We start from the raw sequence: 27,738 nt of genomic DNA on the forward strand, positions 1-27,738 counted from the left end.
AAGTCAGTGCAAGCAGCAAAGTTGCTACAGGTGAAAAAAGAAAAGTAGTGCGTACAACTATTGCATTTAAGAAATAATAGCAAAACATGAAGGTGTGCAGGTGTCTGATCTTGCCTGTGCCTTCTGCTGACCACCGCAAAGGTAAGAAATCCTATTCATAATTCTTTTCTTTATCGTTTTTTAATTTTTACACGTTCAAGTTAGCGTAATCATTCATAAGGAAGATTACGATAGTACATTCGCATTATTAGTCTGGGTTAGCTTTATGTTTACGTTAAACATTCAAGGTAAACATTCAGGGTGTTGGAACGGATTAAAACGATTTACATTATTTTTAATGGGAAAAATGATTTCGGTGATCGAACAATGCGGTTTTCGAACAGGGTTCTGGAACGGATTATGGTCGAGAACCGAGGTTCCACTGTAATGTTTTCTGCTCATTTAAATATAGTCTTATTTAGGTGAAGTATTTTTACACCACTAGGTGTCGCCTCAAAACTGGGGCTCAAAAGGTGGGGTGCAGGATTAGAAAATGTTACTCCAGCAGCCTTTTCAGGATATGCGTGCCTTTCTTCGACAAGCTCGAATAAACTATATTCCTCTTATTGGGGATTTGGATTGGCGTTTTAAAACAAATCAGCAGGGACAGGCATGATGTCTCTCCAGCACAGCCCACAGCTCCCATTCTGCAAACCCAATGTGTTCTGCTGTTATCTTTTATCAGCTCTGACAACAGAAGAAAAACGAACACAGTACAATGACAGATGGATAATAAAAAAAAAAAAAGTAAGAGAAAATCCCAGCCAGAACCCGAACGTAATGATTGACACTTTAGGCATGGTCCAAAATCCGGGTCAAGCTCGTGTTTCAGCTCTGATAAAAGATAACAGAAGATGAATGCAATGAAAAATAAAGCACAAGGGCTCTTTGGATTCATCTGGACATTTTTAACCCAACACCTCAAAAGACAAAGTCCACCTTTAAATTGATGTAAGAATTTAGTGTATAAAAACCAATATAGAATAACTGAACTGAAGCTTGCAATGACGACAATACGAAATAAGGCCCACTCGAGTCCACATTGAACAGTATCTCAATTTTATTAGTTTCGGTAACCAAACCAAGAGAATGTAAATAAGACCGTACATATTTTAATACAGCGATGTAACCCCTGTACAAGTACAACAAAAGACAAAAAAAAAAAAATCATGACACTCCCTTTCCTCTCACTCTCTCATTCATCCACTCACTCAGTCATTTCCCCAAACTTTTGACTTCTCTTGTTTGGAAAACATTTTGTGTGCGATGGAGAAGGCGAAAGAAGTGAGGAGGGACCAGAGCGCGCTCAGCTTCGTTGCTTGCTTGTTTAGGACAGAAAAAGGCAGACGTGGAGAAAAACTAGACTGATGCTTCTCATCAGTATATATAGATTTATATTTATAAAAAAAAAAAAAGAAAAAAAGAAAAGAAAACCTGCCAACCTAATTCACATTGCAGTTCTTTGTGTTCTTGTAGTGAATGTGTGCCGGCGTGTGTTCGAGCATCCTTCCCAACGCGTTCTCCCTGTGCCATTTTAACCTTTGGCTAAATATATGGGAGCAACCTGTGACACACGCACGTGAAGCGCTCGATTTTTACATTGGGGTACGCGTACTCGACAAATTTGCTGTGAAACGATGCCGGCGGGATGACTTTGAAGGAGTCTCCTTGCCAGAAAAAAAACAAAGATTCTCCGGTTAACTGAACAGGTCAAAGTGAAGGGAGCTGAAGTCGAACAGAAAAGGAACGATTAAAAAAAGAAAAAGTGAGCAGCACACGTCGCTAAACACCCCCCCAATTGATAAAAAGGCGATTCTGCTCTCCTTCCCATTTTGATTTACTTGCTCTCCTCTGGCTTGATGGCCTGCGGTTTGATAGGCCCGGTGCGAACCGGCTTGGCCGAGGGCGTGGCTTGGGGCGGCTTGTCGGTATCGGAGCTGGGTGGCGGAAGCGGCGCCATGGGTGGTGGCGCGGCGTCTAAGAGCTGAGGCGGCGGCTTGAGCGCCTTGCTCAACTGTTGCTGCTCCGAGAAAAACTTGTGGGTGGACTGAAGAACCTCCGCCCGCTGCTTAGCCTGGAGAAGGACCAAAAAAACAGTGGTTTGTAAGAGATATACAAGATCTAAACTCTCTGTTGGCAGAATTATTCAGATAAAAAACACTTATTGAGGTTTGACCTCCCTCGCGAATGGAGCCAGCACGGCCCAGCCGCCATCTTCCCGGGTTGTCCGGGCCGGGTTTATTGATGTCACACATAAACAGGAAATGAAGTCACACATGAGTGCGACTTCACATTAAAATGAAAAAAAAACAACGTATTTACAAATAATGGAATTAGACCGATCTTTGAAACGTGACTATGTGTGATGATTGTTTTTATATTAGGAATATAAAAACAGGTCAATTTCATAGCATGGAAGTCGGAGAAATACACAACCAAAAACAGTCAACTTTACAGTTTATATGCAACAAAACCTTGCTTCTTCATGAGAAAATCCAGAGCCCAACACTACAGACCCTCCTGACTGCTTAACATCAACATCAGCTCATCCAGTTTGTGCATGCAAACTACTACGGGCAAAAAAAAAAATATTGTGCTGTACGTTTTTTGGGAGAGTACACCCATTTAAAGTTAGTTTAATTTTAAATGAAATGATCTGCATTTATATAGCGCTTTTCAAGTCAATGACTTCCCAAAGCGCTTTACAGTGTGCTTCACATTTCACAATAGCGGCCGTGCAGCCATGTAAGGCGCTAACCTGCTTATTGGAGGTATTAGGGTTCAGTGTCTTACCCAAGGACACTTCGACATGTAACACGGACGAGCCGGGATTTGAACTGTGATCCCTTGATCCCAAGACGAGCGCTCTACCTCCTGAGCTACTGCCGCAAGTGCCGACGCATCATAAACAGTCTCTCGATCTCAAACCCGTCAACCCCTACCAATTGCTCCCCCTATGATATATTATAAATCAATAATAAATCACACCACCGTTTTGATAGTTTCATTATTGTGGTCACGCCATGTTGCCACAAAAGTAAATCGTTGAATTTTGACAAAAGAAAATTGATAAAAGGTTACTTGATGTTTTCTGTTCAAAAGAATAAAATTCTTATGTGTTTACATTTTTAAAACTTTAGAAAATTGGATTTAGAATAATTTATTTGATGCCTATTAAGACTTAAAACATTCGCAGGAATCCGAATATAAATGTTCTTGATACAGAAGTAAAATCATGTTTATTTGTATAGTCCTTAAACACTAAATAAATACAATCATCTCTTGCTGTATCTTGGTTTACTTCTTACAGTTTTGATACTTTGTGGATTTTCGTTGTGTATTGTGTTCTGTATTCTGATTGGCTTAACAGTCACCACACCCCTTTTCTGCCTGCGCGTCAATAATATTGCGGCAATCTTTTCCAATTTCAAGTTTCTCTAAAAGTCATCAAGTCAACAAAACGCTATGGCCCCACAAAAGGACCAAAAGGCAGAGGAAGATGCTTTGTATCACCCACAAACTTGGACTTGTCCACATGCTAAAGATAGGTGAAAACATTTCTCAGTACTTCTGTATTTTAAGTGGAGAGTTTTGAACCGTTCAGAATTACCATCAATTCTAGCCTATATGCCGCTGCTTTTTTCTCTACATTTTTAACACAGCTTACAGTGCAATGACTTCTTTTGCGAGGCGGATGGTGTCAGCAGCAACTTTGGGGCCCTTACCTCGGATTTTAGCGCGGACCAGTGGAATCCAATTGTTCCATTGGGACTAAGTATTGTAAATACCCCTACAATCAGAAGCAGATCTAGCCATTTTCTGCTTTTCACAGTCACTGATGCTAGTATTGACTGTGGCCAAAAGATTGATCCTGGCAGAGTGGAAGTCACACATTTCCCCTTGCTGTCAGTCATTCAGATGGACAGCCTGAGATTTCTGATGACCCGCTCAGCCAGGAAATTTCAGACCATCTGGGAGCCATTTCTCACCTAGCTGGACAAAGCCAAGGTTGACCGAACAAATGAATGTCCACCCCATTTTTCACTCATACAGGAACTATTGAAGCCTTTATGGTATTTCATGTGAGCACTGTAGTATGAAGCAGCTGTTTTTTCTTTAGATATCTGAGCCTGTGTTCTAAAGTGCAAAATACAAATACCATATTAAAAAAAAAGAAAAAAAAAAAAGAAAAAAGGGACAAAGCATTGAAAGATTTCTGCTCAGTGCTATGAATGTCTCTGAAGGTGGAGAAATTCAATGGAGCTCATGTAAACGGCGCGAGTAATTATTACTACATTTGGTAGCAAAACCCCCCAATTTCCATTGTCCCTATGGAGCAAAATTGCAATATTTGCAGAATCAGTCGGGAAATGGCTAAGACAGAAAAGAATTACATTATGCCATCATTAAGACTCGTTTCTACACTGTGTACAAGGCTGCTAATCTCAATAAACCAGCGCAGCAGTCATTATTATTTCAATTTGCATGAACATCAATGCACAACCAGCGAGCCGGCATCTGGGTGGTTAGCAGCCATCCCACAATGCGGAGGTCCGGAGTTAAATTCCAGCTACCGTAGCCTAGCCGTTCAGAGTTTGCATATTCTCCCAGTGCCTGCGTGGGTTTCCGCCGGGCACTCGGATTTCCTTCCACATTCCAAAAACATGCATGTTAGATTAATTGGCCGGTCCAAAATATCCCTTGGTGTAAATCAATGAGTTGTCTGTCTCTGTCTGCCATTCAACTGTCTGGCAATCAGTTGAGAGTGTCCCCTGTCCACTGCCCGAAGATAGCTGGGATGGGCTCCGGCGCCCCCGTGACCCTCATGAGGATAAGTGGCGCAATAGATGGATGTATACATGCACAAGTGCGACAAGAAATTCTTTACTAAAAACAAAAACTTAATGTACTGTACCGACAAAAATTAGGAAGCCTGATTTGATTTTTTTTTTTATGTAGTAGAAGCAGCAAAATTTCTCTAACGTCATGTGGGGTGGGAGGAATTAAAATCATTCACATGGCTCAGCATACATACAGGCTGTTGTGATTGTATATGTATCTGAATTCTAGTCAGTGCAGAAAGTAGAGTTTTATTTTGAGAATATTTTTAGTCACACTCCTCCACATAGGTTTATGTGAATTAACTCAATACTGACTACTCCACTAGATCAAGATTGACAGATGAGGAGACATTCTGCAAACAATTGTTTTAACCGTGGCACAAGTTACTTTTCTGTACGGTTACTCCCGCAGTTTACTAGAGTTGAATTATTTCACTTTGCAGAAATCAAATTGCGTCATAAACCGCCGCGTGTTCTTGCTTTGTTTCAATTAAATACACGAATTCCGATAATTATAAGCCACCCACCTGCTCTGGGTTCTTGTAAACCAAATTTAGCTAAAATATTGTTTAAAAGTGTCACCTTGAGGTCCTGCTCTGCCTTCAGGGCGGCCTGCGTTCCCCTGGGTGGCATGGGGGGTCCACTTGGCATCCGGGGAGGCGGGTGCTGCAGGTGCTGGCTGTGCTGTGGGTGCTGGGGCCTCGGGTGGGGCATGAGGCCGCCGCTGCCGACTCCCATGCCCATATTGGGGTTCATTGGCGCGCCCATTGGAGAGCGCTGCATGCTGACGCCGCCTCCTCCGAACGAGTTGGTGTGGGGCGCCCGCACCAGAGGAGACACCAGGTTGGCTTGGGACAGAAGCTGCAAGCAAACAAGTCACCCAATCAGTTTAAGGGCACCAAAGTCCAGAACAGCTGGTCAGATGGTAGACTTAAATTTGATAAATCATCATAATGGGAATGGGTACATTCCAAAAATAGCCAAATCGGTGATGGGACATTAGAGCTTCCGGAGACTATTGGCGCCTTGATTATTTATACAGTAGCATTTATACAGTAACATATACAGTGACTCAGTGGAAATGTTTAAATCTAAGCTTAAAACACACTTCTACGCTATAGCATATGAATAACCTATACTTTTCGTGGACAATATCTCTGTATTTGTGATTGCAACATCCTTTGCTGTCTGGTAATCCTGAAAGGGGGATGCCACATGTGCGATCCCTTCAAGGTTTCTTCATTTTCCTCATGTTGAGGTTTTTGAGTTTTTCCTTGCCCTCATGTTGGTTCCAGATCAGGGGATGGTGTAATAATAGTCTGAAAAAATAGTGTGTGTAATAACCCGTGAAGCCCTTTTTAGACTCTTTGTGATTAAGGGCTATACAAATAAAAATGACTTGACCCCCAGGGTATGGCATCCTCGCGTCACATTATAGGTTTACAATGTGAAATAAGATTTTTTTGGGGCGCTTTGTTACAGCATTTTCCTCACTGTAAGACGACGACAGCAAATAATTTGCTCTCCCAAGAACTTATAAAATTCTAATTTGATTCTCCTGTAGATGAAACACACTCCTTACGGTCAATATTTTACTGATGCACGAGCGACCTCTACTGTGAGAAATATGTCACTGCATGTCTCACCTGAGGGTTAAACTGGCCAGGAAAGTGCTGGGTCATTCTCATGCTACCAGAGTTGGGCTGGAACTGCTTCTGGTAAAGCATGCTGTTCAACTTGGCAGATTGGCTGCTGGGGGAAGTGGAGCTTGCTCTGAATGGAGACAGAACTGCGTTACATTGCTGAACAGAAACGGCAGTTTGGGTTCTAAATGGGCGAATTACCTGTAAGGGCTAGATGTGGGCGTGGTACTCCGGGCACTGACAGGAGGCGTTACAGGTTTTACGTCCATCCCGCCACCGAAGAGCTTAAGGTCCATGTCCATCTGAGGAGTTTAGAAAATCAAATGAGACCCTGCAGATATGCTCGCTTCTCAAAACTAATTTTCAGGCTCCATGATGACAAACAAAGGCTACCTTGCTGGTGGGTGGCTGCATCATGCTGTGACCGTGGCTAGGGCCCATCAGGCCTCGGTAGGGCTGGGAGATGGGTGGCTGCCTGCCCATGTTGGGGGGCTGGCCCTGCGGGGGCGTGGGCGGCATGGCCAAGAGGGGCTGCCCGCCACCTGAGCCGAAATTAGCCAGGGAGAGCTGGGATCCTGGCAGCGGGACCGTAACCTAAGAGCAAATTCACTTAATTCAGATTCGTTTTTTTTTTTTTTTAAATTTTAAGACAAATTTTACACTTTCTTATTCTTTTACCTGCTGCATTGCAGAGCTTGGAGACTGCGTGTTGCTGTAGTAACTGCTCTGGGCGTGTTGCTGCACCTGCCCCGAGTACATGTTGGAATGCTGACTCATCCCCTGGCGAGCCTAAATCAGGAATACTTAGACATCCTTTTTTTTTTAAATTGCAAGTCACATCAATCCATACCTGGAGCAGGTGGGTGTCTATAAGCTGGGAGCCCCCCATGCCCGACGGCTGGTTGAGCTGCGGTTCAAAGAGGATGGGGATGTGCTGGGCGGAAGAGGGCAGCCGGACGACCAAGCTGGGTTGTGGTTTGCCCAGATCTGGCCCCTGCACGCCGGGGTAGCTGTGCAGCGACGGCCCAGAAAGCGTCATGGAGGGCTGCGACAGGCTGCTCTGCATGAAGGCCTGTTGAGACCTGCGGCCACATGAAAAATAAATCAAACCCTTCAAGTTGTATTAATTTACTATAAAAGCTGCGACTTTTTCCCCCAAGCTTTCAACCCCGAGGCTTTTGCAATGATGCGGCCAATTTATGCACTTTTGCTTATTGGCCATCAGGGGGCGCCCGAATAGTAAAGGTGTTAATGTAACCTTGTGCATGAGTAAAACTAGCATGAACAGACCCTTATCATGGAAAAGGTGTCAATCGAAAGGGGAGCGTTACCATATCAGGATTACTTTTAAGAGTCTGTTTATTTTTTTAATGGAAATAATGTGGCAAAACGAACTGATCACAAGAAGCAACGTCCAACAAAGCAAAAATGTTTAAGGCGGATTCCTATTCATTGTTTTAGTGTAATTATTTTACCTGGTTGGATACGAAGCCATTTTCCTGGACATTCAAAGAAGTTGAAGACAGCCGGGGGACGTAATGGTGAATTACGCCGGCTACATAGTTTTTGGCTATCTTTTCAGACTGATTGTGATGTTTCCCTAATGAGTGTATTTTGAAATTGTCATAACTTGAATTCCAAGAATTTAAGCTTTCTAATCACAAGTGGCATGACGTATGTCAGTGACTTGTGACAAGGTACAGACACGTGTTTATCAAATGTCCGACGGCCCACTGGCGGGCTGTCGGACAGTAAGGGGTTAAGGTACCGTATATTATTAGAACTCTCTGTGTACCGGATTTCTAAGTACCGTATTTTCCGCACTATAAGGCGCACCTAAAAGCCTTTATTTTTTTCAAAAGCTGACCATGCGCCTTATAATACAGTGTGCCTTATTTATGGATCAATATTAAGTCGCAAAGTCTTGCAACTAACTTCCAGCCACCGACTAGATTTTCCTCCGAACGCCAAGTAGTCCGCGGTGTATGCTGGGATTTATTTACCGGCGTTTCATTGGCTAACCAATGTGTCAATCATCATTTGAATGGATCACTATTGGCTAAAGTTATTCTGAGGTCAAGGGGAGGATCCTTTTTATCATTTACAGGCTGGCATTGGCTTGAACGGCAAAACAAAGCCTGCAATTGGCCAAAAAAGACGTTTCAATCATCAGTTGAATCAATCACTATTGGCTAAAGTTATTCGGAGGTCAAGGGGCGGATCCTTTTTATCATTTACAGGCTGGTATTGGCTTAAACGGCAAAACAAAGCCTGCAATTGGCCGAAAAAGATGAATGCGTATAGCACGTGGCTGACGGCATACAGAAAGCATTTTTTTACTATTTTGTATTTGTAAATATTTTATTCTCCTGGATTTACTAAACTCACGGATATAAGAGGACCACGGCTGCACATTATTATGAACACAACGACTTTGGTGAGCTACTCCGGCTATATATATTATCCCTGTATCTTGTTTCAGACTGAACTCGATGTTTCTGTGATAAGCGGTGCAGATAATGGATGGAATGGAGTGTCTATTTTTAAATTAAACTCAATTCCAAGTGTTTATTGTCATATATACAGTAAAGTTGCGAGCGAAAAAGAAAATAGAAACTAAGGAATGCTTGGCATTTCTTGAATCCCAAGACTTTAACCTTCCGAATGATGGAACGATGCATTTGAGTGACATCGTACGGACACCGCATCCGCACGTGTTCTCGACACGTATTTGCGTCTTTGCAAGCTTTGGGAATGTTCAGGGGGTAATAAGTTGGACTGAACTATCTGACTGTTTTGTCGACGTTCCCATTGTAGCGCCTTATAATCCGGTGCGTCTTATGTATGTCAAAAATAGGATCAAAAACTTTTTTCGGGGTGCGCCCTATAACCCGGTGCGCTTTATAGTGCTGAAAATACGGTATACATTCAATGTGGGCATATGCAGCCTTACAGTCAGGTGCAGTTTATGTCAGTACAAAATGTTTTTTTCTTTAAAAATGGAGTGGGTGCGGCTTATAATCTCTATAAGCTCTATAGTTCGAATTTTACGGTAAGACAAGTTGAATCTTTCAGCTGAGATTGGCTATTAAGTGTATGTAGTGACATGACAACTTACCGGTACGGCTGCAGCGAGGAGCTGAACAGGTCCTGTGGCTGTGAGACCGAGGGACCGGCGCCAAGTCCCAGTTGGGCCTGGTGAGTGTGTTGGTGCTGAGGTTGCCCTTGCAACGGCGCGTAAATTGGGATGGGTATCGGCTGCACTGCTGTTGGCTTTAAAGTGGAGTACAATATTTGAAGTCTTTAGAATTTAAATGGATTACCATTTTACTACTTCAAGTAAACCAATGAAGACTTCGCTTACCTGCGAAAGGCCGGGCTGAAAACCTTGTTGCTGCGCTAAAGAAGGAGGAGCCAATCGAGGGTGTGGGGTGCTGAAAAGATGGCTAGTGTCCATGTAGAAGGCTGGAATCTGAGCTGCAGAACCTCCAAAAAAAGGGAAGTTGTTTAAGAAAGGAAAGGGGGCAAGGTTTTTTAAAAACAAGGGGTCCTCACCTGCTGCAGACTGAGACACGTACACCGGCGGAGTCTGCTGCTGTAGTAGCGGAGGGATGCAACCCATCTGGGAGAAGCTGCTGCCCCCACTGCTGCCAGAAGAAGTCAGGCACCCACTCTGCAGCTGCTGCGGCTTCACCTTGCAAATGTTGGGGGGGTCCGAGGCTGTTGTGGTCTTAGTGCCGAGGGACGAAGTCGTGTAGGTGCTTGAACCTGTATTGACGGCGGAGAACATTCTAAATTGACTGACTCATTTGGCAGTTGACAATTTTTAGGGGGGCTGGTGGGCGCAAGGGAAAAAAAAACAGTCGGCCGCCCCCATTTACATAACATTGATAAACAATTAAATGGACTGGGTTTAAACTTTTGGAAAACATGCAAAACAGTCAAAAAATCTACATTTATGTACGGGCAGCGCAGTTCCACCATGCACAAGTTGGCAGTATGAGCGCATCCCCTCTTTGGCAACACTCTGTCTCACTTTAATCACTACAGAACATTCATAAAAGATCCACTGATGTGCCCATATAAAATTTTTTCTCTGTCGTATGTTACCAGAAAGTGACGTGCTGGGAGTGACAGAGGCCACTGGAATTTGCTGCATGGAGGCGGAGGAAAACGAGTATGAGGATGCGCAGGAGGTGATGGGCGAGGAAGAAGTAGTGACTGGTGAGTTCTTCTCCAGACTTGGTGAATTCTCCCAGGCTTTGCGAGCAGATTCCATCTAGATAAAAACAGATAATAAAATGGAGCTTTCTCATACAAGACAACCCCTTTGTTGTAAGGATATACACTGTTGTAATATAAAAGCCGTTATCTCCGCTGAAGAGGTTCCCATTTGGATGGAATGGATGGATCATACATTTGATCTACTGAAAAGGTTAAATACCTTTAGTGTTAGGTCAACGGTGGCGGGAGAGACCGTGCTGAGAGGTGAACTCTGTTGCAAGGTCTCTCGTCGAGGAAGAGGCAATGAGTGTGGTAGTGCCACCTGAGAAGAAGCACAATTTTAAGAGACAAGAATACATTAGACATATTCTTTGCAGTTCAAATAAACTTTGAGCCAGTAGGAAAACTTGTGTGGGCGTAATAGCATTTTTAAGTGTACCTGTACACTCACATTGGCAACCAAACTCTCTTCCATTTTAGTGTTTCCGGCAGGTACGCTGTCAGCAAGTGAGGAAGAGGGCGTGGTGTAGTCTGTCACAGACTCCTGACAACAGAAGACACAAAAGCAAACATTCTATAGTGAAATTCTGATAACACGGAGAGGAGATTAGGGGAATATTACCTTGGAGTTGCTGGTGTACTCGGCCGAGGGCACTGTGATCATGCCCTCGATGTCCCCGCCTAGCTCGCCGACTGCGGTGTCACTGGTCGGAGAATTGGACGCAGGGGCTCGGGACACGACAACCCCTCCGGGCACTCCAGGCTCCATCACCTCGCCCTCACCTCCTCGAGCGTCCTTTGCCTTGCGGTTCTTCAGAGAGCGCTCCTTGCCGATCGGACCTGGCTTGTACTCCTTGGTTTCAACAGGCTCCATGTCAGGGAGCTGAGGTAAATAATTAGATGATTGGTTTATCCAGGTATCTTTTGCAAGACTGAAGTTTTGGATTACAAAATACTCCATGTTAACATTAAAACTTCATTTTGGGGGGAATTATACTTAACAACTTCACTTGTCCAGATTGCTGTATTAGCTAGCAACAGATTTAAAAAAAGGTATTCAAGTGAAAATTTAACAATGTGTAGACTCTTTAAATTTGACTACACTGGCTGATAACTTTGCTTATCTTAATTACATTTCTATTTTTACAGTATAAAAAATAGAAACACACACAGGCGGCAGTAGTTTAGGAGGTAATGTGCAAGTTCGATTCTCGGCTCCTCCATGGTATGACAAAGTGTCCTTGGGCAAGACGCTAAATCCCTAATGCCCCCGATTAGCAGGTAGTTGCCTTGCATAGCTGACACTGCTATCGGTGTGTGAATGGGTAAGTGTGAAGCACATTGTAAAGCGCGTTGGGAGGTCTTCATTGACTTGAAAAGCGCTATATAAATGCAGACCATTTAACACACACACACACACACACAATTTCAAAAATCATAAACAGGGATCAGAATGAAGATTTTCATTTTCAGCTGAAATAGCCAGGGTCCAGGGGCCGCAGGCCCCGGCCAGGTCCAGGGGGGAGCCCGGTGGGGGGCGAAGCCCCCCTTGAAGCCAACAGCATTTCTTATTTGCTATGTGAAAATTGCACTAGAATGAATTAAATCCAAAAAAACAGAAACCATGTATTTTATATATATATATATATATATATATATATATATATATATATATATAAATTAAAAAAATAATAATATATCGACATTAAGAGCATTTGTAATATTGAACATGATCATGATGATAGAAAATAATTTATTTTAATCATGTTTATAACAAATTTTAAATTTTGTTTATCCTGTTCTAAATATTGTATAAACACAAAAGATAAAATCATTTCATAAATAAATAGATTTATAAATACCTCAGATTGGGATTTTCTGTCACACAGGGGAACCAGTGGTTGACTGCTGCTAGTATTTGAAGTGGAAGGATTTGGAACGGCCAATAATGTTGAACCGGTGGTGTTACTGTTAGTTTCACTGCCGATTTTAAATGCGGATCAGAGTGCATAATTTGATCGCCGGCAAGCTATTTTTGCTTTGTGCTTGTTCATTTTAGCATGATCGATCAGTGCCACACAACCTCGCGTACCATAATTGATCAGATCGACACAGTATAGACACTTTGCTTTCCCTGGAACATCACACTTTGCGATGAACTGGCTCAAAGTTTCTGTAACTTCCTCGATCTTTGCGCCAATTTTAACGTTTACTGTGAGTCTTCTCCAGCCATGACCACTTAAATTTATTCTTGTTTCCTTTATCAATCTCGGAGACAAAAGCCTCGTCTTCTTTTCTTAGTATTTTCATATTTACTTTTTCAAACACTCATTTCACCGTTTGAAAAGACCGGAAGGAGCGCCATGTTTGAGAAAGCCAATGCTCTGAACAAAAGCTCCGCTGATTGGTTATCAGCGAACCTATCGACCAATGGTAGGAGTCGATCTATTTGTTAGCTAAACCACGTTGTGAGTTATAGATCTAATGCGCTGCGCTTCTTTTTGCCGATTTTTCTCGCGATCTCTAACTGCTAACTTGGGGTGATGAAACAGTCACGTATCATACCTCACCCCCCCAAAATATTTTCTCATCGAATTTAGACGATTCACGGGAATGACCTTTGGGGTTCAAAAACAGCGGAAATCCGCGGATCCGCGGTAAATTCTGATCCCTGCATAAAGCTAATTTAAAACGAGCACAATGCCAAAGAAAATATTTTATTCAAACTTTGGCAACGTATATCATCAGCATGTTAATGTTAACATTTTAGTGTCCCAAATAGCTGAAAATGTAATAATTCATTGACAGACTCATTTGGCAGTTGAAGATTTGTAGATTTTTTTCTTAGATTTGCATTACATAGCACTGTTAACATTCTAGTCACTAGAATCTAGTGGGAATCTAAAAAAACTACTGTGATATTCTGTTCACCTTTCAGATTAGATTTCTAACTATACTTACTAATGAATGAACAGCAATTATGTGGGAGAACATGTGCATCAGAAAGTGCTACTGTACAAAAACAATTTTACCTTCTGCGTTTTGATGGGTCCAGCGCGAGGTTGTTTCTGTTGTCTCTGTTCTTTAGGAGCAGGAAACTTGTTGTCTGTGGTGGTCTCCAGCAAAGCAGGAACCCCATCACTATCCGTGCTGCCAGCAGAAGATGGCGCCCCAAACTGAATAGTTTCGATTCCCAGCTCAACACTCCCCTCTGCACCAGATTTACCACCCTGAAATAGTAATAATGATGTAACTTCCAGGCAGGAGAGCAAGTTTTCGATAGGTTGCATTGTTGATGTGTTACAAAGAAACCAAAAAGTAACTACAGGCACAGAGTCCAGAAGATTATTTAAATGGAAGGCCAGACACACCTCGGAGGACACTGTGCCAGTAAAGGAGGTCAAAGGTTTGTTCCAGGCACTCACAGAAGGAGGTTGAGGAGGACTGATGAGACCCACTGAAAAGCATAAAAAATAAGACATTACTTTCTTGCTGCAGTCAGATTTTATCAGAAGTGGTCGTAGTTGGTCGATGACGTACACTTTTTGACATCAGTCAGAACAGCTGGGCCAGGTACTTTTTTCTCCCAGAGTTCAGTCCCTAAATTGCCATGTGTTTGTGCTGCTGCTGTAGTGGGTGGAAGGCCTTTTGAGGTGAATTCAAAGGTCGTAGGCGTGGAGGGGACTGCTCCCTCCAGGGTCTGGGGGGGTGTAGCTGGCTGAGCAGATGTGAGGTGAGGGGCCTGGGGAGCAGAGACGGTATGCTGTTGTTGCATCTGGGGGATGGCTGCTGGTGCCGCAGGTTGAGATTGTGAAGAGGGCTGTTGTTGCTGCTGCTGCTGCTGTTGCAGTTGTTGCTGCTGCTGCTGTTGCAGTTGTTGTTGCTGCTGCAATTGTTGCTGTTGCTGCAATTGTTGTTGCTGCTGCTGCTGCTGTGATGACTGCTTTTTAGCAAATCTTGGGGGCAATTTTCCTCCACTACCTCTGCTCTTGTCACTGGAACCTTTCTTACCCCAATTCTGAAAACAAGAAGCGGTTTTAGAAGTTTCAAAATGGTGAAAAAGGGTGTAAATTCAATCAGCCTTGCTACCTGCGTAGTTTGCTCTTCTTTCTTCCGCTTCTCCTCGTCCTGAAGACGTTTTTGCTGTTTGCGCGAAACCACCTCAGTGAAGCCGTCATCGTTGGTGCTAGACTGCAGGTCATCTGTGGTGGTGACCTCAGGGTGGTCGTCGATGATGACTACACCTATGGGGACATTTTTTTTTATTGTGTAATTGTGAGCAGTGCTCATAATTCCACAAAAAACACTTACTGGCATAATTGTTGAGGTCAAACTGCAAGAGAGCATTCTCTTTGGGCTTCTTGACAGCCAGCTTTGACTCATCTTTACGCCGAGCAGCCTGATCTTTGGCTGACCGCGATAATCCAGAGGCTGAAGGTGTTCCATCAGAACTTTGCTGAACACCAGGGCTGATCAGAATGAATAAAAAAAATACAAAACAAAAATGTTATTAAAGATATGTGGTACAGTTTTTTTAAAAAGGTTACGACAAAAACTATGTATTTAAAAAGATGGACATCATTTTTTAAGTCATTAAAACTGTGGATATTATTAAATACGGTATTAACTGTAGTGTTAGTTCCAAGTTGACTCTTAAACCTGTTATCTGAGGTAAAAGGACAATTGAAAATAATCTTGAACCAGGAGGAAAATAAACATTCATTACGGAAAACTTACCCTTTGCGGCCACCTTTTGCTCCACCCCTTCTATCCCCCTTGGGCCCAGCATAGCTGCGACCTGGTTTGGCTCCACTGTTTCCTCTTCGGTTCTGTCTCTCAATTGGCCTTTGGCTAGAAAAGCTCCTCTTGCCAGCAGCGGCTCCATCCCGTTTGGGTGAGATAATTCCCTCTGGGGGACTTCTATTCGGGGTCTGGGAGAACTGAAGTGGTGCAGGTGTCATGACAGCGGCGGCTGCTCGGCTGGCAGCCTCCTGTGCTCCCCTTCTCTCTTCTCTCTCTCGCCTCTCGTTGAAATCACTGCTCTCTGAGGCCGTCTCCCACTCCTCGTTGGCTTGATCAGATGAGTTCTGATTGGACAAGTCAGGAGACTTGGTTCCAACAGCTGAAACTGTGGCAGGGGCGCATGACTCAGGGATGTGTTTGTCGAGAGGAGCAGGGGGGTTTTGTGAGGGTGCTGCCACTGCCTGTTCAACAGGAACGGTCAAAGGAGTTCCCGGAGCTCTGGATAATGTTGGTGAAACGGACGCTGGTGCAGAAACGGAAACAGTAGCAGGAGTCTGAACAGGAGGTAGCGACACCGGGCGACTTGGCCCTGTATCTCCATTTGCCAGTACTGCAGCTTCTCTTTCCTTTAATCGCCGGAAGCGGGGTGGCTTATCTTGCCTGGGAGGTCTTGCAGGTCTGGATCGGCGAGGTCGCTCTCGGCTACTCTGAGGACCAACATCCATAAATTTCTTGCCGTCAGATCTTTGTGCCCGTCGGTCAGATGGAGGATGATCGTATCTAGATTCCATATCATCAGGTCTGAACGTCTCCATTGGCTTTGACGGCCACTGAGATGAAGATTCTCTGGCAACTGGTCTCCTAAGAGGTGCTGAGCGAGGACCCCCACGCTCTCGGGTTCCACCACGTCTGCTGTATAACCCTCCTCTTCCCCGCCGAGATGGCTCTCCTTTAGGCAGAAACCCTGGTTTGGGTCGGCCTTCGTCATCTAGCCTAGATCCCATTTTCTCTGCCAAGTGAGGTGGTCCAAAGCCTGGCTTGTGAGGCCCAGAACGCAAATCAGCAGGGAGATCACGTCGAAGCGGACGGCTCGGCTTTGCACTAGGCTCTCTGTCAGATGGTCCAGTATCGCTGGCAGACTCTCTTCCGCCCTCACTTTCAGAGTCAGTGTCTGAACCACGTCGGCGGCGGCGCTTCGGTATTATCTCAAAGTCAGAGCTTTCGCTGCGCGTCTCGCTTTCCTCCCTGTTACGGAAGGCTGCCGCTCCGGAAGGTAAATCTGAGCGAGATCGAGGTTCTCTGTGAGGGTATTCTCTGCTGCGACCACGGCCGCCTCTTCCTCGGCCACTGTACGTGCCACGGAAGCTCCGCCCTCTTGAGTAATACTCTCCACGACCCCGACTTTTGAAATTGGCATCCACCGGCCACTCCCGGTCTCTGTCAGTATCCCGCTCACGGTCTCGATCCCGTTCCCTTTCTTCTCGTCTATAGGTACGAAGCGCGATATTTGAGTCCTTTCTTGAGGGCAGTTTTGGTTCTGTGTGCTTTTCATTGATGGGTGGTTTGTCGACCTTATCCTCCTGAGAGGAAGATGTGGGTACCCCAGATGATGTGAGGGACTCTCTCGGTTTAGGAAGGCCTATCTGTATTTCCTCGACCCCAGTAACTTCTCTCTTGCCCTCACTTGGCGCTCTGGTGGCTTCAGCTGCTGATGTAGCAATGGCGGCTGCTGATGTAGCTATGGCGGCAGCAGACACTGCCGAAGCCACAGAGGAAATTTTGGAAGACTGATCCTTTTTTATCCTATCTCCACGTTCTCCTCTCTCATGACGTTTCTCTCGCTCTTCCCTTTGCTCTCGTTCTTCTTTCATGTCTCTCAGAACGGGTTTCTTAATCGGTCCAGACCTTCTAAGGGGTCTCTCCCCCCCGGGCCCTTCTCTGCGACCGGGCCTTCCACCCCAGCGTAGCTCCGCCTTTTGCTTGCTGGAAACAGGGAGAGGCAGCTTCTCCGGTTTGTGAAGACCGTCAGATGGTGGTGTGGACCTGTTGTTAGTCAATACTGGTGGTGCGAACAGGTCGTTTGGAGTTTTATCGTCAGCCCTGCCAGCTGGATCCTTCAGCTCTAGGACTTTGTTTCCTAGCGGTAATCCATCAAACCTAGGCTCATCAAGCTTTAGCGAGTGGCTGGAACCATGGGAAACACTCCTCTGGAGCATTGCTTTTCCCAGTGCTTCAACTTCTTCCCCACTCGGCAGACCAGACTCATCATGGTCCAATCTGCAGGGGACCGGAACCCGGTCTACAGGTGCAGGCACATCATCTGGGCTCTGAACAAAGGCTGCTATGGGTTCAGGGGGATCCCTAAAAAAGTTACTTTTGCGGGAGTCCAATGCACTATGTTCTTGCGTATACATTGGTGGTAAGCCCCTTTCCAGATCCAAACCAGAGTCAACCCTGAAAGAGAAAGGCCCATAGTTAGACATAAGCCATTCTGTAATTTTCTCAACTTACCTTGAATCCTTGTTGTCATCCCGTTCTTTGGGAGGAGTAACAAGCGGCAGTGGTTCCGATGCTGGGTACGGGTCAGACCCCCACACCATCCTTGAGTCAGGCGGCATGCCACGGTCTCGGATGGGTCGAGTTAAATGATCAAACGAATCTGAACTGGAGCTGGAGTTGTCCCCTGGCTCTCGCCGTGCAATCTGTTTTGGGGGAAGTCTCCCTAACAAGGACAAGGGAAGACTTAGAAGTTTGCCGACAAAACTTGAGGTACCTGGATAGACCCATACCCATGACAATAGAGTCACAGTAGATGCAGAGTAGGCAACATTTACCAAAACATACAGTGCTGTAAAATGTTCGTTCAAGTTACCAGTGTGAATGTTGGTCGGCATCTCCATAGGCGGTCGCCCAGACATCATGCGAGGGTCCATATAAGACTGCATCATGATCCACCGGGGGTCAAAGCCCATAGAGGCCAGGTGTTGGGGATGGGGTCCCATGGGTTGATACATTGAGCGGTGTTGCTGTGGCTGTTGAGACGATGGGATTCCGCCACTTGCGGATGGGGAAACAGACCCCCCACTTTGTTGCTGCCACTGCTGTTGCTTCATTTGCTCCTTTGTGACCAAGATAAAATTGATGGTAATCATCCACTTTCTCAATATTTTGTCCATAATAACGATCTGGCTCAAGAGAGGGGCATAATTTCACCTGTTGTCTGAGGAAACGAGGCGGCAGGGATTTCTGAAACTGTTTGGAGTAACCGGAGGTAGGGGAAGGACGCATGGCAGCTGCAACCTCACCCTCCAGCAGCGGTGATGCAATGGTCGCCTCCTCACTACCAGGGGCCTCTAAGTGAGGCAGTGACAGGTGTGCGTCATCCACTGAAAACAGAAAGATGAAAGATTAGGAATATAACATACTTCAGACAACACTTGTTAGCTGGTATGGCTCAACATAGATGTACCATTGCAGTAGTAGTCTGTGTCCACATTAAAAAGGCTCACGCTTACGGCATTTTATCTCACCTCTGTTGTCCTCCATGTTGAAATAGTCTCGGATAGGCACCGTTGTCCCATCGGCTTGCTTCTCCCCAATAAGTGGCGCAACTGGTGCTGAGGTGCTCTCCACTTCTGTCGGCATCTCTGTGGCAGAGACCATGGGCTTCTTAACAGGGGAGATGGGACGATGCAATACGGGTACCTCCTCCTCCTCTGCTTTCTCGGGATTTGTTTCGACCGTCTTTAATTTGATTCCGATCACTTCCTGATCTGCCCTTTCAGGCAGATGAATTTGCACTACAGAGGCCTGAGGCTTTAAAACTGTAACTGCAGTAGCAGGACTTGATGCGGCATCAGGTGTCGACTGTGCTTCCTCTTTTGGAGCAGGGACTTCATCGGAAGAGGCCGGAGGCAAACTAGACTGACCCTCTGTCAGTTGCCGATGTTTTTCATTGAGCCGTTTTAGTTTTTCTGCGCATGCCGCGAGGCGCTGCTCTTCCATTCGCCGTTCCTCTTCCTCTCTCCTGCGCCTGGCTCGCTCCACCGCTTCCGAAACCTCTGACGGCTTCTTGCGTTTCTGCCTCCAAGCCTCAGAGTTCTCGTCAGCAGCTGCTGGCGGTTTGCTGCCACGTAGAGCGCCACTACTACCTATACGAGTGCCACCCTAAAAGGATAAATTAGACGGCCAAGATTGATTACGATGCAAATTTGTCTTTTAAAAATACACAAAGCTACCTGGTAATCTTTGCTGTAGTGTCCCGCACTGCCAGGTGATGGTGCTCTTGGATCTACACTGTCCACCCATGATGCTTTGCTGCCACCATGCTCCTCTGAACCCTCCTGACAATCTATGGTACGCGATCTCATGCGCTCCACTTTGCCCATCCACTCCCTAAAAAAACAAAAACAATTGAGGTAAACAGGTAGTGCACATACAAGAATTCCACAAATTTCGTGATAGTGATTTGTTTAGAAAATATATTTCATTCACTAATAAAATGACCATGCCAGCAGGGATCTGATTTAAAGTAATATATTTTACGTGGATATTGCAATTTTATTTAGATTTTAATGAAGAGTTTATGGAAAACAAATTAAACATGAGGAACTTGATTGAGCGTTTTCATTCACTTGCCAGTTTTCTCCTTTTTCATTAGCAGCTTGGTTCTCCTCATCATCACTGAAGTTCAGCTTCTCTGTATAGTCAACTTCCATTTGAGCTCCTGGTACAAAAAAAAAACCATTAAAAAGGATGTGGGGGCGGGAGGGTGAAATCCAGTTATTTAAAAAGTTTGACTAACCTGCCCAGCCTTCATCAGCATCCGTGTCCAAATTATCCAGCTCTTTGAGCTCCGTTGCGCTTACGATTGAAGGTCTGTCAGGATCCTTGAGCCACGCTTGAGGGGGTGGCTGCTGCGGTCGTGCTAAGCGAGGAGCCCTGGAGGACAGTAATTCATTCAAGTTACCATGTCTATAAGACAACACCTCTTGAAGGCTGGTAAAAACAGAAAGCATTAGTAATGACCAGGCCCTGAGACCCTCAGAAACATCCTACTTTGAGGCAAACCACCACCCACCTTTGGGCAAATATACAGTTCTATAATTATAGCTATAAAAAGAAAGAGAGACAACCCACCTCATGCCATCTTGTGCCACGGAGTATCTTATGTTTGCTTGTCTTGGGCCTTGTGCCACTTGGGGATAAGCATGAAACATCTGAAATATGAAAAATACAACAAAGTAAGAAGTGATCAGGTGGAGAAACTTTACATTGCGGTACCAGACGTACATAAGGTGGCATCATGCTTCTAAAGGTTGGGTCATATTGGGAGGGCACACCCACAGGTGGCTGCTGCCCCCCGTTGAGTTTAGGCTGAGAAGAGCCTAATGGCTGAAACTTGTCCCTCTTGATATCCGTAATTGTGTTTCGGCTGGAGCCGTCGGCACCCTCTTGAGTTGAGGAGGTGTCGGGTCCGGTGCCTCCCTCCTCTGGTGGCTTGTTGTCCATCTCAGAGGGGCTTCGGGTGGTGTTCAAATTTCTTCCGCCACCTTCACGCCAGTTGCCAACATCTGACCACAGAAGAACTGTATTAAGAGTTGTATGATTCAAAACAGCAATTGAGATGAAAATGCAAACCCGTACTTTGAGGCCTGAGGCTGGGCCCTGGTCCGTATGGCTCCCCTTCCTCCTCCTGCTGGCCATCTTTCTCCCCATCGCTGGCTGCCTGCAAGCTGGGAAATTCCTGGTGGAAGTGGCTGCTCACGCGAGGAGCTCCTGTCCCCCACACATCAAAAATAAAAATAAAAAATAAATAAATACCCTAACAAAAAAAATTAAAAACCAGCCAAAGCTATACATTTCCTGTCACACAATGACAATTGAATATTATGCCACAGGTTTCTTACCGTCAAGTTGCGTCTGCTTGCTATTTGCCCAGGAGCGGCTTCCTACAATGGAAGGCTCCTGAGGTGGGACAACTGCTGGTTTGGCTTGGGGTGGGGGTGTTTCTTGTTGCCTAGGGTGTCCAAAAATAAATAAAATGCGTAGTACACAAATAAACTTTCCAAGTATCACCTAAAAACAAAAGTAAAGAAGCTACCTCTCGTCTCCCGCTTCTGTTCGAGACGCCCAGCCGCTGCCGTCTTTAGGGACGATGTTAACGTTTGGGTCGTTTCCCTTGTTCTCCGCTTTCAGACTGGGCAAGTTTGCAGGGGGGGGCATGCGCCGACTGGCAGCAACTTTACCCAAGCTTTGCAGTCCATGCCTGGCAGCGACTGATGAACAGAAGGCCATTTTAGGTACTTGAAAAGTCTTGTCACAGGAAGTTGAGTCCTACCTGCAGTCTTGTGCGTTTCCAAAGACTTTCCCTTGTAAGTGTTGAAGAGGCTAAAGGTCGCATACTTGGTTTTGCTGCCATCCTTTGCCTTGGTGCTCTGCCCTGACTTCTCTGACATGTCGCTGGAAACTCATCGAGTCTGATCCTTTGGCCTAGCCACCAGAACCAGCTCCTGGGAAAAGGAAGTACAATAGCAAATTCAAACTTACAATAAAAAAGGCGTGGGCATGCTTCTCAGTAGCCTAGATGGTAAGGCGCCCGCTTTGAGACTGGGAGGTCGGTGGTTCGCGCCCCGGCCGAGTCATTCCTAAGACTTAAAAAGTGGTCGGCGGCGCCCTCTGTTGGCTGCGGCTGCATCGGCTCGCTACAACGGGTCAGGTGCAATCGACATTTCGTTCTGTGTACATTGTTACACAGAATGACAATACAAGGAAATTATTATTATTATTATTATATTATTAAAGCCATTAAAATTAAGAGTATCATCATTCTACTAAATTTCTGAGGCAGCATACATACAGAACATACAAATAATCATTTACTTAAAATATAAATGAGCCAACAATCGCGAGAATGAACACTTTTCCAATGTTATCCTAGAGTATACTTGTGCTATCACCTCACTTTTAGCACTGAACAAGGGTCACAATCACATGTGCACAGCGTCAAATGAGACGCAATTGCAAGAGTATATTATTCTGGATACGCTGAAATACAATTTTGACTCTCACAGCACTGCAACCAACATCTTAGCACCTCAGCACCAGTCAAGGAGCTATGGGTTGGGTTTGTCTTGTCTAAAGTGTATTGGTCAACCAGAGTACACCACACACACTTCAAGAGCGCTAAGGGACCTGACTCCAATTGCATTACACCTCAAATTTGATTGGAAGAGCCAACAGTAGATACCTTTTGGAGCAACTGTACAGATATGATTCAGCCCAGTTCAAACAGACCACGAATCAGACAAGTTTTTAGCTCTGTGTACTGCCCTTTAGAGTAGGAAGCCCTATTTCCATTCATAAAATTAGAATGCAATGACAGTAAAATGAAAGACAAATTGGGCAGTAATTATATGGTTTCTGACTGCCTAACCAGCCAAAGAGGAAGAAATAAGGCAGCAAAACAAAAGGCTACTGATGTAGAGGAAACACTGGTGGTTTAGCACATGTTTTGTCTTGTGTCAAGTGATGTTGGGTTTGGTTTGGAACACTTCAGACTGAAGATAAATCAGATATGAAACAACATCACACATGCAATTTCAAACCATCCCGCAATAATGGGATATCATCTGCTTGAGACTACACCAAAATTGCAACCTCTTATACCATAAAACTCGAACCATTGAGTGTACCTTATAAGCCGCACCAGGTAGATTAAAAAAAAAAAAACATATACATAAATAATCCACACTTGACTATAAGCTATATACGCCCACATTTAAACATGAGATATTTACAAAGAAAGACATGTACAGAGAAAGAGTTTTGATAATATACGGTACCATAATCCCTTAATGTTCTGACGGCTTGTCGGACTTTTGATTAACAAATGGGTGTCTGTACGATATCACTAGTCACTGAAATATGTCATGCCACATATTATTGGAGAGCTTAAACTCTTGGGATTCAAGATATGACCATTTCAAAATATACTCATTAGAGAAACATCCCTATCATTCTGAAACAAGATACCAGAAAACTATAAAGCTGGCATAACGCACCAATACATTCCCTGGCCATATTTAACTTATTCTAATGTCCGCAAAAATAGCTTTGTTACATCAAGGACAATCAATTGAATACAACAGTGAAAAATATTTACGCACAGAGTGGGTAGTTACATTAAACGTGCGTCTTAGGACAGATATTGCACTTCTGTCACTCTTACCTTTACTGCTCAGGCGCTACATTAGCCGCATCATTGCATAGGCCGCAGAGTTGAAAGCTTGGGAAAAAAAGTTGCGTCTTATAGGCCGGATTTTACGGTTATCTGGTTAGGCTAAAAATCAAATTTGGGCTCAACATCTGAACAGAGCCTCGTTATACACTTAATTCTTAACATTTCAAATACCATCTGAGGTTTTTCAAATGAGTGTACAAGAACAAAATAGATATGCACAGGTGAGTCATTGACTGGTCACCGTGTCATTGCCTTCACTTTTGATGTTACAAAGGAGCTTTTCTGACATCAACTTGCATCACTTAAGGAATCCAAACAACTTGTCATACTTCTTTAAACTCAAGGCTGAAAAGATAAACTTGCATTGTTCCAAATCCTCGTGAATCCCATTCATTTAAGAATTATGTAATATTGCACATATATAGATTAAGGGCCATAGCAATCAAAGTAAACTTTTAATACTATCAATATGTATAGAACATACATGCCTTTATTCTTACACTTGCACGTCGTTTCTGCTAATGCCATTGCACTATTTTCTGGTATTTGTACATTTTACGCTAGTCAATATCCTAATATTTTATGAATTTTATTACATATTATCGAGTGCCATGTCTCATCTCGTGTAATCATTGCCAAAAAAATACATATTTAATGCTTTTACACACACACATTTATATATTATAAAAGCCATTTGACTTAGCATTTATTTTTTCTTTTAACATTGTGGACTGTTTGTCTTATATTTGAAGCAAATGAATCATTAGTGAGAAGTTGAGGATCGTTCCACGCGTCCCACCGGCTTGAAGGTTCATTGTCAAATAACATCGATAAGGGTACACACACCCCACTCGTTGTTTCCCTCCTTTGAAAGTCGATCCCCGGCATGCATACCTGTTAACCTGTACGTTTTTGCCGTACAAAGTACGTTTATTGTGCATTTTAAGATGTGTACGACGTACAAGAAAATCTGTATGGAAAAATGCTAATTTGTCAATAACGGGTACCATCCGGTATACACCGACTATCACGAAACTGCAAATCAATCAAGTCAAACGAGTTCGCCGCGGTAGCCTCTATCTTGGTATCGTTTTTTTGTTGCAAACGAAGCGGTTTGATGCTACTGTGCGCATGCGTCTGCCGCTGTAGTGCCCAATACAATACAATAGCAACCGTATTCTATATAATAAGCTTATTAAAACAAAGCTATTGTCGGAAGCGCAGCAGAATGCGCGTTCACGTGAGGGGGGAGGATTTTGCAGGGGAGTCGAAATTAGGCACTACACATCAATGGTTGATATTGTAGTTTGATTTGCAAAATAGAAATGCCAACTAATTTTTTCCTCCAAAAATATCTTTTTTTTACAAATTTAAATTCCTATTAATGGATATTTTAGTTACACTGATAAAAATTGTTCTTTACTATTATTTTTTTATCATTTAGACTATGTACAGAATGATATAACGAAACACATGTACAATATAACATGGTGTCAGATTTTTTTGTATTTTGTAAGGGAAAATACGACAGTTTGTAAGGGCATGGAGCCGTGGAGGTTGACAGGTATGGGCATGGTAGACGAACTCCAAAACGAAATCCTTGGCATTGAATTCATTCATTACAATGTCAATGTGCACAAAATCAATGTTGCATTATTGACGACGCTATTGGCCGTATACTTCATTCGGATTGTTAGCCTAGCTGTGGCCACCGGCTCGGGTCTATTCGGTTAGCTTTTTCCATAGAAATGTTTATGTAGTATGTCTGTAGTAGAGTATTATGATGAAATGATCTGCATTTATATAGCGCTTTTCAAGTCAAGACTTCCCAAAGCGCTTTACATTGTGCTTCACATTTCCCAATAGCGGCCGTGCAGCCATGTAAGGCGCTAACCTGCTTATTGGGGGTATTAGGGGTTCAGTGTCTTACCCAAGGACACTTCGACATGTAACACGGAGGAGCCGGGATTCGAACTGCGATCTCTTGATCCAAAGACGAGCTGAGCTACTGCCGCCCACTGTAATGTATTATGGTAGTACTTCTGTAGTAGTATTTTTGCAGATATTTCTGTAGTATTTTATTTGTATCGTCATTTTCTTTTCAGAATGAAGACAACGTAATAAATGTCTTAGGTCCCTTTTTTGGGCACTGAATTTGTAGTAAATTATTAGTCGTGTTATACTATTTTCTATAAGAGTATTTTTGTAGTATTTCTGTATATCTGTTATAGTATTTGTGTAGTATCATTCTTTTTGGAAAGAAAGCAAATAATATATTAGGCCCCTGTTTTGAAGCTATAAATATTATATTTATAGTTTTGTAGGGCAGCACGGCGGCGCAGTGGTTAGCGCGTGTGCGGCACAATTCTGAGGTCATGAATTCGGACCTCCTGTGTGGAGTTTGCATGTTCTCCCCGTGCTTGCGTGGGTTTCTCCCGTTTCCTCCCACATTCGAAAAACATGCACGTTAGGTTAATTGGCCGGTCCAAATTGTCCCTAAAAGTGAATGAGCGAGCAAATTGTCTGTCCCTGTGTGCCCTGCGATTGGTTGGCAACCAGTTGAGGGTGTCCCCTGCCCACTTCCCGAAGATAGCCGGGATGGGCTCCAGCACCCCCCCGCGACCCTACTGAGGATAAGCGGTGCAGATAATGGATGGATATATCTGCAGAGGTATTTTGTAGCATTTCTGTAGTAGTATTTCTATATTTTAATATTTCTGTAGTAGTATGTTTTCTTTTCAGAATAAAAGCAAAATAAGATACTGGATCCCAGTTTTCGATCACTAAATTATATATTTAGTTTTGCTATTTTTTGCAGTATTTTTGAAGTAGACACACGGTGTAAGGCCCTCCCGGCACGAATCACAACATAATGATAATGATGATGGTGTGCAAGTGAAATAATAGATATAATATTGTTGCAGATTCTGAGTTTTTAATGACGGCGAGTAAAAAAAAAACAATTATTCAACCAGGCCGTCCCTCGGATAGATCGAACGTGGTTTCGTTTCTCACAAGTCGCCATCACATCCTTTCACCGCTGACCGAAAGCGTGCTAGTAGCGGCAAGCTAACACTTACGTGTTGGATAAATTTGACATTTTCCGGGATTTCTTACCTGCCAGTTCCAGTGCTTCCTTTTTTTATTTTTCAGAACAGATGTTTTTTTCGAATACTTCGCTTTCAAAGCTAGCGATTGGGAGGGCGAGTTTCGGGTGTCTCGCCGGCGGATTACAAAAAGCTGGCTAGCCTCGCTCCGGGTAGTTAGCTCGTCGGTTGTAACGGGTTCAGAGTCTCCGTCCAACCCGGTCGAACTCTTCCAACGGGTTGAGGTAAAACTCAGTATGGGGGTATTAGGTTCGGCGTTGTTCGGTGAGCTCTTTGGGTACCTCCGCGCCGGTTTACCGGGGGAGCTGGAGCGTTGAGCTAAGGTGAGTGAGCAGTGAGGCCCCGCTCTCGCTGCGGCCCGTTCGCACAATCAAAGATGGAAGCTCGGGGTTGCCAGATTTATCTCATCGTGTCCCTCTCTACCTCGATCACTTGTTTGAAGCGTTTGACTACGCTTACACTCGTGGCCTTTAAATGTTGAATTAAAAAAACATTGTATATATTTATTAGAATTATTCCAGATTCAGCCAATAATGCAATAGAGATATTTTCATTCATGTGTTTATAAGAGTTGCAAAAAATAATACAGAGGTACCTCATAACTGTCAAGCTCCAGGGCTCCATGCCCTTACAAACTGTCGTATTTTCCCTTACAAAATACAAAATAATCTTACACCATATTTTTTTTTCAAACGTGTTTATTTATGTAGTTTAACATGTTAAATTCTACATGTGTTTCGTTATATCATATATTGTATTGTATTTATTTATTCAGCCAGTATAAACCATAAACATGATATATACAAGAAATCATTTGACACGCGAACACTCAATAATGATAAAATAATCGATTTAAAAGAATAAAGAGAAGAGTAAAAAATACATTGTAGTGTATAATA

The 27,738-nt window shown here is 43.9% G+C and overlaps 1 protein-coding gene across 4 annotated transcripts; it reads right to left on the reverse strand.

Moving 5' to 3' along the window:
* Positions 1 to 1,081: 1,081 nt before the first annotated feature.
* prrc2c (proline-rich coiled-coil 2C) lies at positions 1,082 to 27,208 on the reverse strand. Of its 4 annotated transcripts, XM_088349236.1 has the most exons (34): positions 26,850 to 27,208; positions 21,831 to 22,002; positions 21,594 to 21,768; positions 21,400 to 21,509; positions 21,137 to 21,268; positions 20,783 to 21,063; positions 20,630 to 20,709; positions 20,295 to 20,431; positions 20,125 to 20,216; positions 19,729 to 19,881; positions 19,021 to 19,657; positions 18,704 to 18,876; positions 18,363 to 18,609; positions 18,002 to 18,212; positions 15,485 to 17,944; positions 15,059 to 15,216; positions 14,837 to 14,991; positions 14,288 to 14,765; positions 14,119 to 14,204; positions 13,780 to 13,977; positions 11,370 to 11,630; positions 11,199 to 11,291; positions 10,968 to 11,069; positions 10,634 to 10,802; positions 10,079 to 10,291; positions 9,888 to 10,009; positions 9,642 to 9,796; positions 7,374 to 7,605; positions 7,202 to 7,312; positions 6,917 to 7,117; positions 6,725 to 6,825; positions 6,527 to 6,653; positions 5,463 to 5,741; positions 1,082 to 2,113 (listed from the first exon to the last, which is right to left on the reverse strand). In XM_088349236.1, the coding sequence occupies exons 2-34, from the start codon at positions 21,946 to 21,948 to the stop codon at positions 1,877 to 1,879; spliced, it is 8,484 nt and encodes a 2,827-aa protein (XP_088205362.1). In that variant the 5' UTR covers positions 21,949 to 22,002; positions 26,850 to 27,208; the 3' UTR covers positions 1,082 to 1,876. The 4 variants fall into 4 exon arrangements, with proteins under 4 accessions (XP_088205362.1, XP_088205361.1, XP_088205360.1 ...); XM_088349235.1 differs by lacking the exons at positions 20,125 to 20,216; positions 20,295 to 20,431; positions 20,630 to 20,709; ... (4 more) ...; positions 21,831 to 22,002; positions 26,850 to 27,208 and having other exon boundaries at positions 9,888 to 10,000; positions 19,729 to 19,880; XM_088349234.1 differs by lacking the exons at positions 20,125 to 20,216; positions 20,295 to 20,431; positions 20,630 to 20,709; ... (4 more) ...; positions 21,831 to 22,002; positions 26,850 to 27,208 and having other exon boundaries at positions 9,888 to 10,000; positions 11,187 to 11,291; positions 19,729 to 19,880.
* Between the last annotated feature and the right edge of the window lie 530 nt (positions 27,209 to 27,738).

Source organism: Urocampus carinirostris, chromosome 12 (assembly GCF_059441175.1).
Source record: "Urocampus carinirostris isolate Australia breed hairy pipefish chromosome 12, RoL_Ucar_1.0, whole genome shotgun sequence".
Lineage (NCBI taxonomy): Eukaryota > Metazoa > Chordata > Actinopteri > Syngnathiformes > Syngnathidae > Urocampus > Urocampus carinirostris.

Excerpts from the sequence above, each read along its gene's own strand:
- prrc2c (XM_088349236.1), bottom strand. The coding sequence starts at position 21,948 with ATGTCAGAGAAGTCAGGGCAGAGCACCAAGGCAAAGGATGGCAGCAAA. Across the intron at positions 18,877-19,020 it reads CAACATGGAGGACAACAGAG|TGGATGACGCACACCTGTCA; the intron begins GTGAGATAAAAT and ends TTCTGTTTTCAG. Across the intron at positions 11,631-13,779 it reads GACCCATCAAAACGCAGAAG|CTCCCTGACATGGAGCCTGT; the intron begins GTAAAATTGTTT and ends TATTTACCTCAG.